At 47.5% G+C, this 16447-nt stretch overlaps 1 protein-coding gene across 1 annotated transcript in view; it reads left to right on the forward strand.

The window, feature by feature from the left end:
* Window positions 1-16447, forward strand: part of TDRD9 (tudor domain containing 9) — a 2559831-nt gene that overhangs the window by 2015819 nt on the left and 527565 nt on the right. The window contains exon 31 of the mRNA XM_069638191.1: window positions 15653-15762. Coding sequence (XP_069494292.1) covers window positions 15653-15762 — 110 coding nt within the window. The remainder of the gene's footprint in view (window positions 1-15652; window positions 15763-16447) is intronic.

The raw sequence follows: 16447 nt of genomic DNA on the forward strand, positions 1-16447 counted from the left end.
AGGGAAATGTGCATTAAGACTAGCACACTAGAATTAATAAAGACTGTCGGGTAATTAGTAGATCTGGCCTCAGAAAATGTATGGTATGGGGAAATGAAAGTGGGATGTGGGAGCATCAATGATGCCTGCTCCGTGATTCTTCACCTCACAGGAATGTCAAAGCAATTCATGCCACAAGATGTGACTGCTTCTGGGTATGTTCCAGGGATTAACGGTAGAAGTAAATGGATTGATGAGGGGGGAGGTGTAGTACGATGACAACTTGATACAACTGCAAAGGAGGAGAAAAATAAGCACATAGTCCTGGACTATGTAACGGAGTGGGCCCAAAAGAGAAAACTTGTGGCCACTGTCCATAAAGCAATACACTGTAAAACCCCAATGGAGTATGTGTCCTGGTGCCATAACAGGCCCTTGATGTAAATCCAGGGTTCGTTGTTACACAATGGAAAATGGGGAAGTGGGATGACAGGGCCGTGCAGAAGGGCTGGTGGGCTTTGAAGAAAAGGTGGTTAAGAATATAAATGCTAGATATAAGAATATTTGAAACAGTAAAATACATCCTTTAACATGGAGAGACGAGAACAAATGTCTGGAAAAATAAAGCCACTAACACAATATTCTCTGATTTTAGAACCAATGGAACAATAATGCTGGGGATGAATACTGGCTGTAGGACGACGATGGCCATTGCGGTGTTGCAAAAGGGTCAGCTGCTGTGATGGACAGTTGGTGGGCGTGTGGAGCAAGGGAGCACGACCATACAAGCTACCATCAGATTGGAAGTGAGTTTGTGCACTGGTGACTCTTCATAACCTGACGTTAGTGGTGCCCCGTGCAGACTTAATACCGATCAATGGACTGTCCATAGCTAAGGATAAAAAGGTAGCAGAAAGACAAACCATCACGAGGTAACAAGGAGGAAAAGGTCCAGTAGTAAATATATGTTGGCAGAGTCCACCAAGAGCCCAGAGAACATTCATCTCATTTGAAACTGTTCAGTTCAGCATCTGTTTTCTTTACTTCTCGTCTGGTTCCTGGGGTGCAAGCTGCAGCCAATGCAAAATGGCTGCAGATTAGCTGCCACAAACCGATCCAACTGGCAAATGTAACTGAAAGGGGACTCAATGTGGTGCACTAAGAACTACAGGCGGTACGGTTGATGACCCACCAGAAGAGTTTTATTCTCAATCTTATGACTCCAATGTGGGGAGGGGTATGTCATGAGATGGGCAGGTCATGCTGTACCGCAATTTGTCACCTGCATCGGTTGTCTGATCATCCAGAGGTGTAAATGCCACTAGCACAAGAATGGGTATGCAATGTAAATGCAAAAACTACAGGTCATAGAGGTATTTGGTGAGGAGTGAATGAGAGGACTGCCACCAGACTTGGAGAATTACCATGCATTATGGGGGGAGTTTTCACCTGACGGTCATAAGTATTGATTTTTGGGGAATACTTTGACAGCTATGAGGAAGAGGACATGACATGGGTAGCAAGGGTGTGGGTGCATAAAGAAAAGGGAAAGTAGATGAAATGGGCAGAAGTATCAATCGAAAGATCGATCGACGGGGGAAAATGCGTTAAAGGTGCTAATTCAGCACCAGATACGGTGGCACACCTACCAACTGCTGGAGTAAAGAAGATGCACAGTGGGGTGGCCAGTACAGGGAATAACCTAGTTACTGAGCCACAGACATGTTATAAAGGTTTTCACCTGAATGATAGGGGGAGGTGACGATGCATTGGATGAAAGCATGATCCAAAGCACTGCTCAATGATTAGCTAAAGGAGGGGAGGGGTTAAAATGGCACTATCACAAATATACGTAGAGATAAATCCCTCAGGCAGGCTGGATCTGGGAACTTTTAATTTAAAACCGTGACCACAGCAACAGGGATGTGCAAAGGGGGGAGGACGCTCAATTTACTCATCATATGGCAATTAACAGTTAGACGGAAAATTACATACACATATGAAATCTTTCCTATGTGTCAACCCCCAAACTTTTTGCTGCTGTTGAGACATACCGGACTGACATTTGCCAGAGAAGCACAGCCTTCAGCTGCACTTCTGGGCTTTCGCTCACTTTGGCCTGGCTCCAAAATGGCCATGCCACAAGGTTCTTTGTCCTGTCCTTTGGCCATCTTGCCCCTTCACCAGGTCGAGTTGACCCAGACCAGTCCTTATTTGGTCATGCATTTTCCCGCGAATCCCAATGCTTTCGCTGGCTTCTGCATGCCTTGTGTGTGTGCGCTTCCAGGCTATGGGCTGGGATGTCTGGTCCCAATACACATCATGGTTGCCACAGAGTCTGGAGTGTCCTGAATGCCTGAGACCACCGTGGTCTGTGATTGGTCCACGTATGGAATGAGTGTTTGTGAGCATATCTCCCATTGAGCCCTCTCTGTTTTGGCATGAAGGCAACTTTGGATAAGAGGAGGCTGGAAACACCACTGCCAGGTCGATCTCCTGAGTTCTCACTGAACAAAGGATAGGATCCAAGTATCCTGCAACTACGAAGCTGAGTCGAGGAACCGCTGGTGACCCACTGGATGGTTTTGCACCCTGCATCTGATGTCGTCCCACGGGAACCATCTGCATCTGGTCGTCCTAGAAGGTCTGCGAAGACGCTTCGACCCGTTGGAATAGTGGGACCAACTATTCTCAGCACCTTCACCAAAACCTGCAAGTAAGCTTTCTCAGAAGTGTCCCTGGGCCAACCAGTGGGCTGACCAGCTTACACAGGACCTTTGCTCTGTATCCGCCTTCATTTCGAGGAGGCCCTCGAAACTTGGTATACTGCTAGCTCTGTGTCCACGGCACCCTCACATTGAATTTCGTACACTTGGCATTCCGAGGTCTGAAGTGAGACGAGTGCGTCCGGACCGGAGTAAATGCGGTTACTGTGTTGCCCTGCTGCGGCAACGTCCTTTGCCAGTCTGCTGAATTTGTGACCCTCTTGCCCCTGAAGCCTGCTGCAGTGAAACAGGGGCGATTCATCCCCCTGGAGCGGAGAAATCTCCACTGTCCCATTTGGGAATCCTCGCTGGATCTCAGGAACTAAAAGGTGCCGAAATGTCCTTTTTGCCGCAGTCGAACCTGCAACCAAATTGGACTAACCTGCCGAAGTTTGGGTCTCCTTGCCTCAGTGACCGGTGAGTAATCATTACCCCAACCGGTGGCCCCTAGCGCCAGAGCCCAACTTTGCGCACGCGTGGCCCCTGCGGGCCCCTCTTCTGTCCACTGCTATTGCGAAATAGCGACTCCATCCCGAACTCTGGAACTGCCTCTGCCTTCAAGTGGAGGTCCTTCTTGAATAGTGGGAACTTATTCTTCATCGCCTTATCCACCTTCCCAAGCTGTTAGAGACCCCTAAAGAGACCCTGCTTTGTCTATTGGAACAACTGCGTGCACTGGCACACATGTACTATTGTGCACAAGGCTCCACTCTTCTTAGGGCTTGGACTGCCTCTTAGTTAGGTGAATAACTGTTGTTGAACTGGGTCAAAAGATAACTGCTCTGCCTGTTTTCGTCCCCTCTAGGTTGTCAACATATTTCGTGCAGTCATCCCTTTTTACCCTCCTGGTCTTGTGTATTTATTTATATATATATTTCTGAGGCTTGTGGAATCTGCTTAGATCACATGCTGTGCATAGGCCGACATCTAGTGGAAGCTGCAGAGTATTAGTTTGTTTTTCGAAAAAATCAAAAATGGGCATCGACACAGGGCGTGCCAGTAATACTATCCCTAGTGTGACGTCCAATGTACCCATGATCCCTCACGCGTCTGGGACCCTCAGATTGTTTTTTTCCGCCATACTGGTCGGAAGCATTCCGCGGAGTTCCCTGGCCTTAGCCATCTTTTGCTAAAATATTGTTATATTTTCCCCATTTCTCCACCCCAACGTCGAGTCACCGAACACCCACACTCGACGCCGGCCCGGAGAAAGAATCGACCGTCGAGAGCTGCACGACGGATTTGGGCCTTGGAAGGCCCTGCAAGTAGGAAGAGTGAGGGGTGGACATACTCTACACTCTTTTGGTATATAGGTACATTCTTATAAATTCCTACACTTGTTAGCCCGCTGCTACAAGGTGCGTATGGAGGGTACCCCTTTCCAATTTTGCCCCAAGTGCAACCGCAAGTACCCTTGGGTTGACACACGCCACGTGCAATCTCTGCTTACCGAGGGACCACCCCGAGGCTAACTGCAGAGCGTGTAGTAGGTGTTAGGCAGAAACCTGTGCAGTTCCCTTAGGGACCACTGCAAAAGATTTAAGACTACAGGTGTTGGCAGTAAACCCACTTGGTAGCAGTCTGCACCACCCAGATTTACCTGGTAGCTGTGGCTGAGCAGTCAGACTTCCCTCAAGAAGAGTTAGGCAGTATGCAAAGTATACACAATAGGTACCCAGATACAATAATACAAGCAAACACTGACCAGAGCTTTGGTATCAAAGTATATAATTATTTATTTAAAAACACACTGTTTGAAACACTCCAGCAATCTTATTGTAAAATATTCCAAACACAGTTACTATTGTAATATACACACCCCTTTGTTTCCTAAAAGATAAATCCCAGTAAGACACCACTTATTTTCATACAGAGGTGAGCGCTTAACTAGATTACACTCTGATAAGTTTGTGAGAAAGGGGGGGAAAAAGACAGAATATGCAAAGGTACACCACTCTAAGATTCAGGAACACTGTTAGCAAGGCAGAAGAGCACAAGTCACTGGTGAGCCAAAGTCCAAAGGCTGGGCCCACTCTTAGAGAGAGCAGAGCTTAGAAAGTCTTGCAGAGGGTTCAAAAAGAGTTGAGAGGCTTAGGAAAGTTTAGCCAGGGTGTCCCAGGCTAACCCAGGTTTGAAAGCCGGGGGCTAAATCTACCCCGTACAGTCGGTAGCAAGGGAAGCCAGGCGGGACACGGTACCTTAAGTGGGAAGGATCCTCCAGCGCTGGCAGTTGTTCCTGGTAGTGGGTGCAAGTTGCGTCGTCGTCCAGCGGGAGAGAAGATCTCGACTTGGAGGAAAGATGAAGGTCGTTGCACTACCAGGGAAGAAACCAGCCGCTGAGTCTTCCGGTTAAAGGTGGTACCTTTGTTTCGCGGTCGTGGTAAAACGTGGTATCCCGGTTGCCGGGGTGCTTGGCACAGGCAAGGCGGCCACGAGGTACGTCGGGAAGGCGAAAAGACGGTGAAACTGGTTATCCCCACCAGTCAAAGGAAGAAGACTCTCCGGTGGGTGATCTCCTCTGTCGTTGGGAAAAGTGGTGAGGCAGTCCAGCAGGGCTCCACCGGTGGTGGTGTTGTGGCAAGTCGGCTCAGCTTCTCCCTCGTCGGATTCTTAGGTCCTGTGGCGACTTCTGAAGTTCCAGTCCCCGTCCCCAAAGCCCTGCTTTTATGCAGCAAACCCCCATTCACTCAGCCTAGCTATCACTCAAACATGCTAAGTGGTGAGCCGGCAGGCTCACCACTTGGGCCAATCGGGATGGAGTGCGACTTGAGTTGCCTAGGCAACTCAGTCCAGGGTGCCTAAATTCCCCTCCACCCCTCCGAAGTACCCCAGACAGAGTGGCACCACTTTGGAGGGCAAAGTGGAACAAAGGGCTTGACTTGGGTTGGAGTCACAGAAGAGAACACAAACGCCATTTTAGAATCAAGTTTTGGCAAAAAATACCAACCGGAGAATTAATATTAATTAAATAAACCGGCGGTATGTTTGAGGCTACCGTAAATAATTAAATAAGATAGTAGCCTAAAACAATGGGAAATCCCATAGGAAAATATTTGCGGTTGAATATAAAAAGTAGTATCCACTGCCACCAGCCAAAACTCGATCAGGGGGGACGGAGACGTGCCCCCTCGACTAACAGACCCCGGGGCAATTGAATTGCCCCAGCCAGTACGTCCACAATATGATGGTTTGTACTGGTTCTGTTCAGAATTTAAGACTAGTAAAGTCAATGGTGACTTTACATGCCCTGGGAGACAGTAGTCAGTCCCAGGGTATGGAGTCTATACTGGGGGGTCACTATGACACCCCTGTGTCACTGCACTGAGGGTGCTGTGTAACACACATCACAAAAGCACATGAAGCCCTATGGAGTAAAAGACCCCATAGCCCATTAAACACATCTAGATTCAAAGAAACACACTCAAATCATGCCCAAGAGTGAGGGTAAAAGAGTCTCACTCTTGGCAGGAGGAAAAAATAAACCCCAAAAATCCAGCAAAGCTGCTGGGGGACTCACTAGGTTAGGAAATTCAGCCTAAACAGAGAATTCTCCCTAACAGTAGGTTCAAACCGAAAACACTCAAGGACCGTTCGATCAAGCGTTGGGCCCACCACGCCAGGCCTCGAGGCCATGGCAGCGGAGGGCGCCTTCAGCGATGGCAGCGATGCCGTGCTTTCGGACGGCAAGGACAACGTGGTGTCAATTGACAGCCAAGCGCAAGTCCCCGACCTCAGAAGGTCATCCGGCAAGGCGGCTATGGGGACGACACCCGGCAACACAAGCGCTACCCACAGCACTTCCACAAAACACATGAAGTCCAACCGAGACTCGACGCGCACGTCGAGTACTCGGAAAGAGGCACATAGAGAACGGTCCGAATCGGTGTCCTCTGGGCGTTCTCGATCTAGATCGCCGCATGACTCCAGGCAACCATCCACTGTTGCCAAGAGTGCCTCGCTCCCCAAGATAACGGAGGTTCGATCGTCGGAAGATGAAGCTGACCTTTATCCCCAGACCCCACTCCAGGAGTCGGCGTCAACAGGCCACGCAACGGCTGTTCCCGAGTCCCCACCTCCACACTCGAGAGATAGGGACACTACCCTCCGAACCTCGGCGCCAGGCGTCGAAAGGCTCCGAAGGGGCGAAAAAACAGGGTAAACACTCTTCCACCCACAGGGAAGGGGAAAAAAAACAAAGGAAGCAGTCTCAGCCTCCTTCCACACCTCAAAAACATTCTACTCCACATAAACAGATGGACAAGTCTCGGTCTTCTGTTATCCCAAAGACCCCTGTTCAAACCAGTAGGTCTAGTCGAGATGAAACAGGGAAAGACCTCCAAGAAAGAATCATTCCCAGTTCAAGAGAATGGTCTAGTGATGACATAGACAGTCATGTCAAGGATGTCATCATTGACAGATTTCTTTGCCAAAAACCCTGAACACTTTCTCTCTTTTACCCCCGACAGGTCAACTCCCTCAGGCTCTACGGATCCTATACCCCCAAGTATGAAGTCCCGGTTTGAAGCTCCTACTTCAGACCCCTTCGGTATACAGCCCTATTCTCAATATCGGGGAGATCCATCCTTTTGTGAGGATCCAGATTTGGGCATGTTGGAAGAACAAACTGGGACGGGCTACTATGGGGATGACTAGGAACAAGAGGAGGAGAAGGACGACCCAGAAACCTACAGGCTAGATTTCCCGGTAGATAAAGAACCCCCGGTTACCAACTGCCCTGTCGACAACCAGCCTCTCTTGAATGAAGTGCTGTCCAGAGCAGCAGAACACTTCCACATTGACACCCAGGTTGCTCAGGAAGAGAGGGACTTTGCCAAGGAGTTAGTGGGAGAAAGGAGACCTGTTGCCCAGGCCATCCCTATCCTTAAATCAATACAAAGGATAGACCCTTCCCTTGTTAATCCCAATCTCACTAGGGCGGTAAACACCAGAGTTGAGAAGCTTTTCAGGGCAGCCCAAACAGACCCACTGTACATAAGAGGGCATCTGAAATTGGACTCCCTAGTAATTACAAATACCTGTAAGAGGGCGGGAACACACTTATCGTCGGAAGCTCCTCCCGACAAGAAGAGCAAGAAGATTTATGGCTTGGGCAGGAAAGTAGCCTCCACTTCCACCTACTAGGCAAGGATTGCCAACTCCACCACCCTGCTGGCAAGTTACAACTGCCACCAGTGGCAAGAAGTTGTGGCACTCATAGATTCCGCCCCAGAACCCTTAAAAAGCCAATTGGCACGAGTTTCGGCGGAAGGAAGAGCCATGTCAGATTGCATATTAAAAGCAACCTTTGATGCTGCGGATAATGCCGGCAGATTGATAGCAGAAGGTACTGTTATCAAAAGGCATGCTTGGTTGCGACAGTCTGGGTTCAAAGCCAAAACCCAAGCATCATTGATAGATAAACCGGTAGAGCCGGATCTATTGTTTGGAAAGGCGTTCGAGGATGTGCTGAAAAAGCCCATGGATGAGTATGAGACACTCAAATCCCTAGTCCAACTAACCAATAAACCCCCAAACCAGAGAGGGAATGGCAATTTTCGTCACCCACGCGGACAAAATTCCCAGAGAGGGGCTAACTATTCCCAGGGGAAGAGTACAAAATGGAACAACAGCCAGCAGTCTACCCAGGGTTATTGCAGCGGTAATAAGAGGAGGACGTGGTAAAGGTAGAGGCGGCGGCACGCCTCCACCAAAACAGTGACGCTCCATTCAGGCTCCCTTCTCACGCATCCCCAGTAGGGGGACGCATTTCCAACTTCACCCAAGCTTGGGAAGGGATCACATCAGACAGATGGGTGCTGTCCACAGTGTCCACAGAATACTGCATAGAACTGTTAGAGCGTCCCCCGGAACCACCCTCCACGACAAAAAATACATTCTTTGGACCACCGAAGATCCTCCTTGAGGAGATTGTCAATCTTCTAGCAAAGGACGCGATAGAACTCGTCCCGGGACACCAGGTAAACAAGGGTATTTATTCAACTTACTTCCTTGTGCCAAAAAAATATTTGACAATGCGCCCAGTATTGGACTTACGGCCTGCAAACAAGTATGTCAAGCCTCAAAAATTTCACATGACTACTCTCCAAGAGGTAATCCCCCCCCCTAAAAAGTGGGGATTACATGGCAACATTGGACATGAAAGATGCCTATTTTCATATTTCCATGTTCCCAGCGCACAGAAAGTACTTGCGCTTTAAGGTGGACAGTCGGCACTGCCAGTTCAAGGTACTGCCCTTCGGGATAGCCTCGGCTCCAAGGGTATTCACCAAGGTACTGGCGGTGGCAGCAGCACACCTATGCAGGGAGGCAATGCCGGTGTACCCTTACCTGGACGACTGACTCATCACGGGGGAGACCCCAGTAATTTGCAGAACAAACATTCAAAGGACAATCAACCTCCTCTTCGAATTAGGTTTCTCAATAAACAAGAAGTCAAGTCTGGTGCCAAGCACCTCCAAACAGTTCCTAGGAGCTATCCTAGACACACAAGAGGGGTTGACCTTTCCATCAGAGGAAAGAATTCGGAATATACTGCTGCAGATTCCGCTATATCAGGTCGGTCACCAGATAACAGTACGCAAAGCAATGCGGATGCTGGGCATGATGGCGTCATGTATTTACCTGGTCCCCCACGCACGCCTGCGCATGCGTCCCATGCAGGAATGGTTGGCGAAACAGTGGTCTCAGGCAAGTGGTCAGTGGGACGATCTAGTGGTCGTTTCGCCAACACTGGTACAAAGCCTTCACTGGTGGACAAGAGAAAATCTGTCCAAGGGGAAACCCTTTTACGATCCCGAGATACAGGCGGTAGTCACAACCGATGCATGCCTGACAGGGTGGGGCGCTCACCACCTCCACCACACAGCTCAGGGTCTCAGGTCTCACTCAGTGGCCAAGAATCACATCAACCTGCTAGAGCTTCTGGCAGTATTCAGAGCGCTTCAAGCGTTTGAGCCCTACCTGCTGAATCTGTCAGTGCAGATCCGGACGGACAGCACTACAGCCAAGTTTTACCTAAACAAGCAAGGAGGGACTCGTTCCCCAAATCTGTCCAAACTTGCCCAGAAAATTTGGATATGGGCACTCAGACGGAAGATCTTTCTGTCATCTCAACATGTTCCAGGGGATCTCAATTCTCTGGTGGATGCTTTGAGCAGAGATCCCCTCCCAGAGGAACACGAATGGTGTCTACACTGAGAAATCGTAGAAGATAGCTTCCCTCAGTAGGGTTTCCCCACTATAGACCTATTCGCCACAAGCGAAAACAGTCAGTGCCCAGGATTTGCATCCAGGTTCCCCCATCCAGACTCCCAGGCGAATGCCCTGTGGATGAACTGGTCAGGGATGTTTGCATACGCTTTTCCACCAACATCTCATCAGGAATGTGGTCAACAAGATGAACAGAGAATCGATGATGCTCGTCCTAGTTGCTCCCATGTGGGCGAGATAACCGTGGTTCCCACACCTAGGCAGACTAGCAGTGTGCGAACCCATCAAACTCCCGGGCTGGTACAACCTACTGTCCCAGCACCAAGGTCAAACAGTGCATCCTCAACCCAACTCAATGAACCTAGCATCATGGCTCCCGAGGTCATAGAGTTCGGACATCTCAAATTACCACAGAGATGTATGGACATCCTAAAAGAATCTAGGAAGCCAAACACGAGACACTGCTACTTTGACAAATGGAAACAATTCATTATTTGGTGCCAGAATAAGCAAGTCAACCCAGTTGATTGCACTCCTTCCACAATTGTCACATACATGCTCCACCTGCTGGATGCAGGACTGGTATTTAACTCACTGAAGGTACACCTGGCGCGCTGTCAGCATAAACCACCTCCCATAGCAAGGTGTTGTGGTGGAAGATACCAGTGGTTAAAGCTTTCAAGGAAGGAGTAAAGAGGCTTCACCCTCCTATTTCAAACCCACCACCAGGATTGGACCTTACCGTGGTGCTATCTAAACTCATGGGCCCCCCATTCGAACCCATGCATAAAAGCAGTCTCAAACACTTGACTATAAGATGGCCTTCTTAGTAGCAATAACATCTATAAGAAGGGTCAGTGAAATTCAGGCTCTCAGTGCAGGATCCATTCTTTACAGTTCATAAAGATAAACTGGTTTTATGTACACACCATAGGTTCTCGCCTAAGTTTATTTCTAAATTCCACGTGAAACAGTCCATCGAGTTTCCGGGTTCCACAAAGCTCAGCTGAGGTGAAACTACACACCCTAGATGTGCGTAGGGCGGTCCTCTACTATGTAAACAAAACCAGACCGTTAAGGAAAACAGATCAGCTGTTTGTCTCCGTAGCTACAGGCAGAGAGGGATATCGCGTCTCTAAAGGTGCCATCTCTAAGTGGATTGTTAACTGTATCCAGCTGTGTTACTCTCTTTCTGAAAAAACTCTGCCTTTCACGCAAAGAGCCCACTCTACAAGAGGCATTGGGGCCACTCTGGCTTTCATTGCAAATGTACCCCTTGATACCATTTGCAAAGCAGCTACTTGGAGCTCTATTCACACTTTTACTCAGCACTACTGCATTGACACCCATTTCAAGACAGATACTCAAGTGGGACAAGCGGTTCTGAGACATTTATTTGCTCATGACCCTTCTCACATCCAACCTCCTAACACTGCTCGCTAATCTATGCACAGCATGTGATCTAAGCAGATTCCACAAGCCTCGGAAGGGATACATTACTCACTGTAATCGTATTTCTGATGCTCATATCTGCTTAGATTCACATGCGACCCACCCTTCGTCCCCTCTGAGAGAAGGCGCATGGATGCTTGTAGTCTTATCTATCTATCTGCTTGGATTATCTGTACTCGCGCTACTCCTCATGCTACCTCATGTCAGAAAAAATACAATTTGAGAGTCCTAGACCCGTGAGGGATCATGGGTACAGTGGACGTCACACTAGGGATAGTATTACTGGCACGCCCTGTGTTGACTCCCATTTTCGAGTTTCGAAAAACAAACTGTAATTCTGTTACTCACCACTCCGAAATAGGCCGAAGATGCAGAGGAGTGACCTTGGAGATGATGGTGGTACAAGAATCGATATTCAGCCTTCCATCCCAGCTCCCCTGAGTACAAGACTCAGGCTTCCTCAAAGAGGGGCTCTTTTCTACAATGTACCTCTCTGCTGTTTCAGTTGGGACAGACAGAGGTGTCAATTGAATAAAAGAGCGGGGAGAACACACACCGCCAATACCAATGCTGCAAAGGAATACAAAGATATTAGACAGTGTTGAAGTTAAGGCAAATAATCAGAACAGTTGAATTAAATGGGAAACTACCTAGATAGGTATTGGAGTAGAGCGTCCCCGGGATGGATCTACAAGGAATATAACACGAAATGAGTGGGAATGGTCTAAAGAGCCTTTAAAGTATCAGTTCCAACTTATATATATATCGAATTGGAAGGAAACAACTAACCTGAATAAGGATATTTTGAGGAAAGGAATCCAGGACACACAAGACAACGAAAGGAGAAAATAGCAAACACTAATGTTAGTATAGGGAAGTAGCCCCGAACGGCACGAGGGTCGCACTCGTGCCAGGTTGGTGCAGTTTCAGCAGAGAGTTTATATGCACTTGAAGACAAGTTCACAGGATAGCACTCAATGTCCCAGAATCCAACAGGAGACAAATATCCAAACAAGTCGTGGAGAGAAATAGTAGAAATGGGAATTTCCAATTAAGTATGTACCTGAGCAAACATGTATCCAAAGTAGATGTAGAATAAGTTCCGGATAGTTGACAGCAAATTCTCGGCTTTGGTTCCATATCCAGAAGCGGCAACCTGGAATGAAGTACCGCAAGAGACAGAAGGGTGCCGGATCCAGTAACGTTCCGAGTCAAAAGCCAGACGAGCACGACAAGAATAAGGAGGAGACAAGCCAATCCAATAGTCGGGCAAGGGTCAAAACCAGGAGTTCAGATGAGGAATCGTGTGGGAAGACACGAAGAAGTAACGGACGTAACCGCGAGTAGCTTGTAACGCTAATTAGCAGCAACAAGCCCCTTGGAAGACGGTGGTTTTATAGCCGTAAGGGGGCGTGTGTTGCCGTACGTCTTCCACGTTTAAGACGCGTCAGCTGACCCGCAGTCCGTCGTAGTTTGTACAAGCACCATGGCAGCCTGTATCTGGTCTATAGAGGAGCTTGTAAAGAAGTCGTATTCTGTAAGGAGGCCCGCGGGGAAGCCTGAGGTGTAACAAATACTCTGCAGCTTCCACTAGATGTCGGCCTATGCACAGCATGTGATCTAAGCAGATACAAGCATTAGAAATACGATTACGTTGAGTAATGTATCCTATATATATATAGTATTGAGTGTGATGTATTGGTTTACTTGGTGTTACTGTGATTCTTTGCTATAGTCTGTTACAAAGGCCTTCTAATAAATGTGTCTATATTTTTAATATAACACCTGTCTGGAGTAATTTGTAAGTGTCCTTTGCACTGGGCGCTCATTGAGATCCTTCAGTCACTCTCACCCCTCCTGAGACTTAGTCTTGACTGCCTGCCATAGCTACCCTGATTGGTCTAGCTTGTCCAGAGGTTACCCTGCTCCAAGAAACTAGGTTGGCCTTCTGAACCTCTGCCCCTCCTGGACAGAGTACAGAAATCCTTAACAAACACAACCAGAACTGAGTGATGTAACTGCAGGGCGGTCAGCCAAACAGCAGGGAGTGAGGCTCTGTTCCAGTGTGCTGGTCACATGACAGCCGGTGTCCACCGGCTGTGGAAAGTGAACACTGGACGGAGTAACGTTTTTGGGAGGACCAATCGGGCGGTAAGCTCTTGAGCTCTGAAGAGGTGGCCAAACCTCAAAGTATCTACCACTGAGTTCGCAAAGGCAATTATCTAATAGGCATTGCATGAATGTCCCCTTCCACACCAGCTGCAGGGTGTATTGTGCCCTGTTCTCAAAGGTGCTGATCAATGGCAGTATTTTAAAGTTTCAGAGGCCAGCACAAATGTTGCTTCATTGATAACAAAATGTTCTGGGGTGGGTTGTGAATAAAATGTAACATATGGGGAGGCGAGGTGATGGGAAGCTATTGAACGGTTTGCTTGAATGATGTTTTCACTAATTCATGTAACTATCAAAGAGGAGGAGATTGCAAACCAATCGAATCCATGGGAAGCACAGGAAAAACGAATTCTCCAACTTGCAACGGTTTCTCTTAACGTCCAACTATTGTATTTCTTGTTATAAAACCACTAGTCTTACTCCATTAAGATGTTTGACTCTCGATCAGAGCTAATGCACTGTTCTGTTTGATTTGCGCTCACCCATCTGTAATAAACAGCATTGCTTCTTGCCCGGTTTGTGCTCCATATTGAATATGTGGTTTTTATTTTGAACTAAATGGTGGACGCCTTACTACAGATGAAAGGCTAAGATTGTCCCACAGCCGTGGACCAAGCACTGAAGTGTCCATCTCCTCTAGTGGTACAACAGGAGATGAGAATAATCAGTAGGTGAGAATTTGTCGAACGAAGGGACTGTGCAGGCTAGCAGAGTTCAATTTTGAGAGTGAGATACTGTGGTGCCAGACCATGCATGCTCTTAAATACCAGACATAATATCTCAAATGTAATTTTAAGATGTATCGACTGGACGGCTGCGCTCTGGCCAAGTTCCCAAGACACATCAGAATTGTCTCCCTTAATTAAATGTACTTACAAATGACATACACTTCAGTTAGCTGTCCCCTTTCCAAAACTGGTGAATATGTAATTCACCACCTTCGGTATATTACCACTTACGCTTACTCACCTAGTGACACTTAGCATATCTGCCTTTCTTATCTGATGGCTGTTCAGACTCTGTTTTCCTGCTTCGCCATTGCAGAAGCCATGGTTTTCACACTCTGCTGTAGCCACTGGTGCTTACCATGGCTCTGGCTCACAGGGCCTTACAAGCGGACAACTGATTAAACAAGACAGCAGTATGTGGACCAGAGAGTGGAGACATACGCCATGCCATCCACTGCTGGAAGTGTGACTTATTTGCGCTCTGGCTGCTTCTGTTTTGTCTTCATCTGGCACTGAAGTAGATATACATCTTGGACACGAAATGACAAATGGAATCATCTACTTGCAAAGAACATTTTAGACATACCATCAAATGTTGGAATGTCCAATACCACAAAAAAGTTGCATTTGATGAACATGTTGCATGTATATGAAAAATGCCACACATCTACATGTTAGAATGTGTAAACCTGCAGTATAGACCTAAACCTGCAGTATAGACCTCTTTCATGTGCCTTGTGTATTCATAGACAGTAGTTCCACGGACTAGCATCAACTTTGCCCGATTACACATTCAGCATGGGGCATGCTTAGGACTGATGAGGGCTGTGCCAGGGAGTCACTGCCACTGTCATGGTCTGCAGCTTTAAATGCTGATTCTTACAGTAGGAGTCAAATGTTGGTTACTGAAGATCCTGAACTAGACTGCATGTACGAGGGATAATATAGGTAGTATTGATGAACGTGCAGATGCACCTGTACGCAGTCTATAGTAACAGTGAATAAATAGGGCATTGTGCACGTTCTGCTGTCGGAATGACGACGTTTCAACGACAGTCGTTTTTTCGGCAGGTGTTTTTATGAGAACACTTTCAAAATGTTTGGGGGGTGGGAAAGGGCAGAAAAAGGGGTTGGGGCGTCCGGAAAAGTTACAAATAGGTGGTGCAAAATAATAATTAAAACAATTCAGTTACTTTTTTCAGCAAAATGCATTTGTAAAAACACCCGTCGTAAAAATGCCCATCGATGATGACATAGAACCCTGCTGTCACCTCACGGTTCATTCTTCTACTACTCGCCACCTGATGGAATATCTGTTTCTTGCAGGTCTGTTTGGATAGAGAAGGAGAGCATTAACTCTGTTCTTGTTAATGATGCTCCAGTGGACAACTTCCAAAGGATGCTGGTCTCTGCATACCTGTCAGTAAATGCATCAGGTAAAACACTTTTTTGTTTTGGTATTTTCATAATTGTATCCTATTGAGATTCCTATAAGTGTATCCTAGTAAAGACCTCATGCGTACAGTGCGAATGGTAAAACATGAGATTTTTAAATGACCATTTCCAATACATAAATTCCTCACACAGACTTCTCGTATTTGAAATGTTAACCCAGTGTCCACTACGTAGAAGTGTTCTCTTGCAGCCACAAGATGGTGTTCTGCCGCTACACACGACTTAGTTTCAGTGTGCCTCTTGTACTCGAAGTGCCATTCAGGGTTTGTTAGTCATTGTGCTTGGAGGCAGATGTGGGTATCCGACACACACCGTTTCTGCATTGGGATAGGACAGCAATACTGAAACTAAGGATTTCTGTAAGTGCATGTACTCCAGGTAAGCTCTGGACATCATGGCCAAGGTTTTCCTGGCCCTTAGTACAAACCCTCCTAGAGAAATCTATTTCGGAGAGGTTTTCTCCAAAGGGGGATCAAGGTTGAAATAATCAGAGCAATATTTCAGATAGGAGCAGTGGTTAAAGGATAAGTAAAAGAACAAAGAAACACACCTGTGCCCGAAGGGGGAGGGGGGTGTGGGGGGGGGTCTTCTTCCCTTCATACCACACTTCCTCATCTCTGAAGCATGGCCATCACTCAAGGTCCCGGTGGCTAGGTTCCAAAGAAG

Source organism: Ambystoma mexicanum, chromosome 14, assembly GCF_040938575.1.
Source record: "Ambystoma mexicanum isolate Mex_15411 chromosome 14, UKY_AmexF1_1, whole genome shotgun sequence".
Classification (NCBI taxonomy): Eukaryota; Metazoa; Chordata; class Amphibia; order Caudata; family Ambystomatidae; genus Ambystoma; species Ambystoma mexicanum.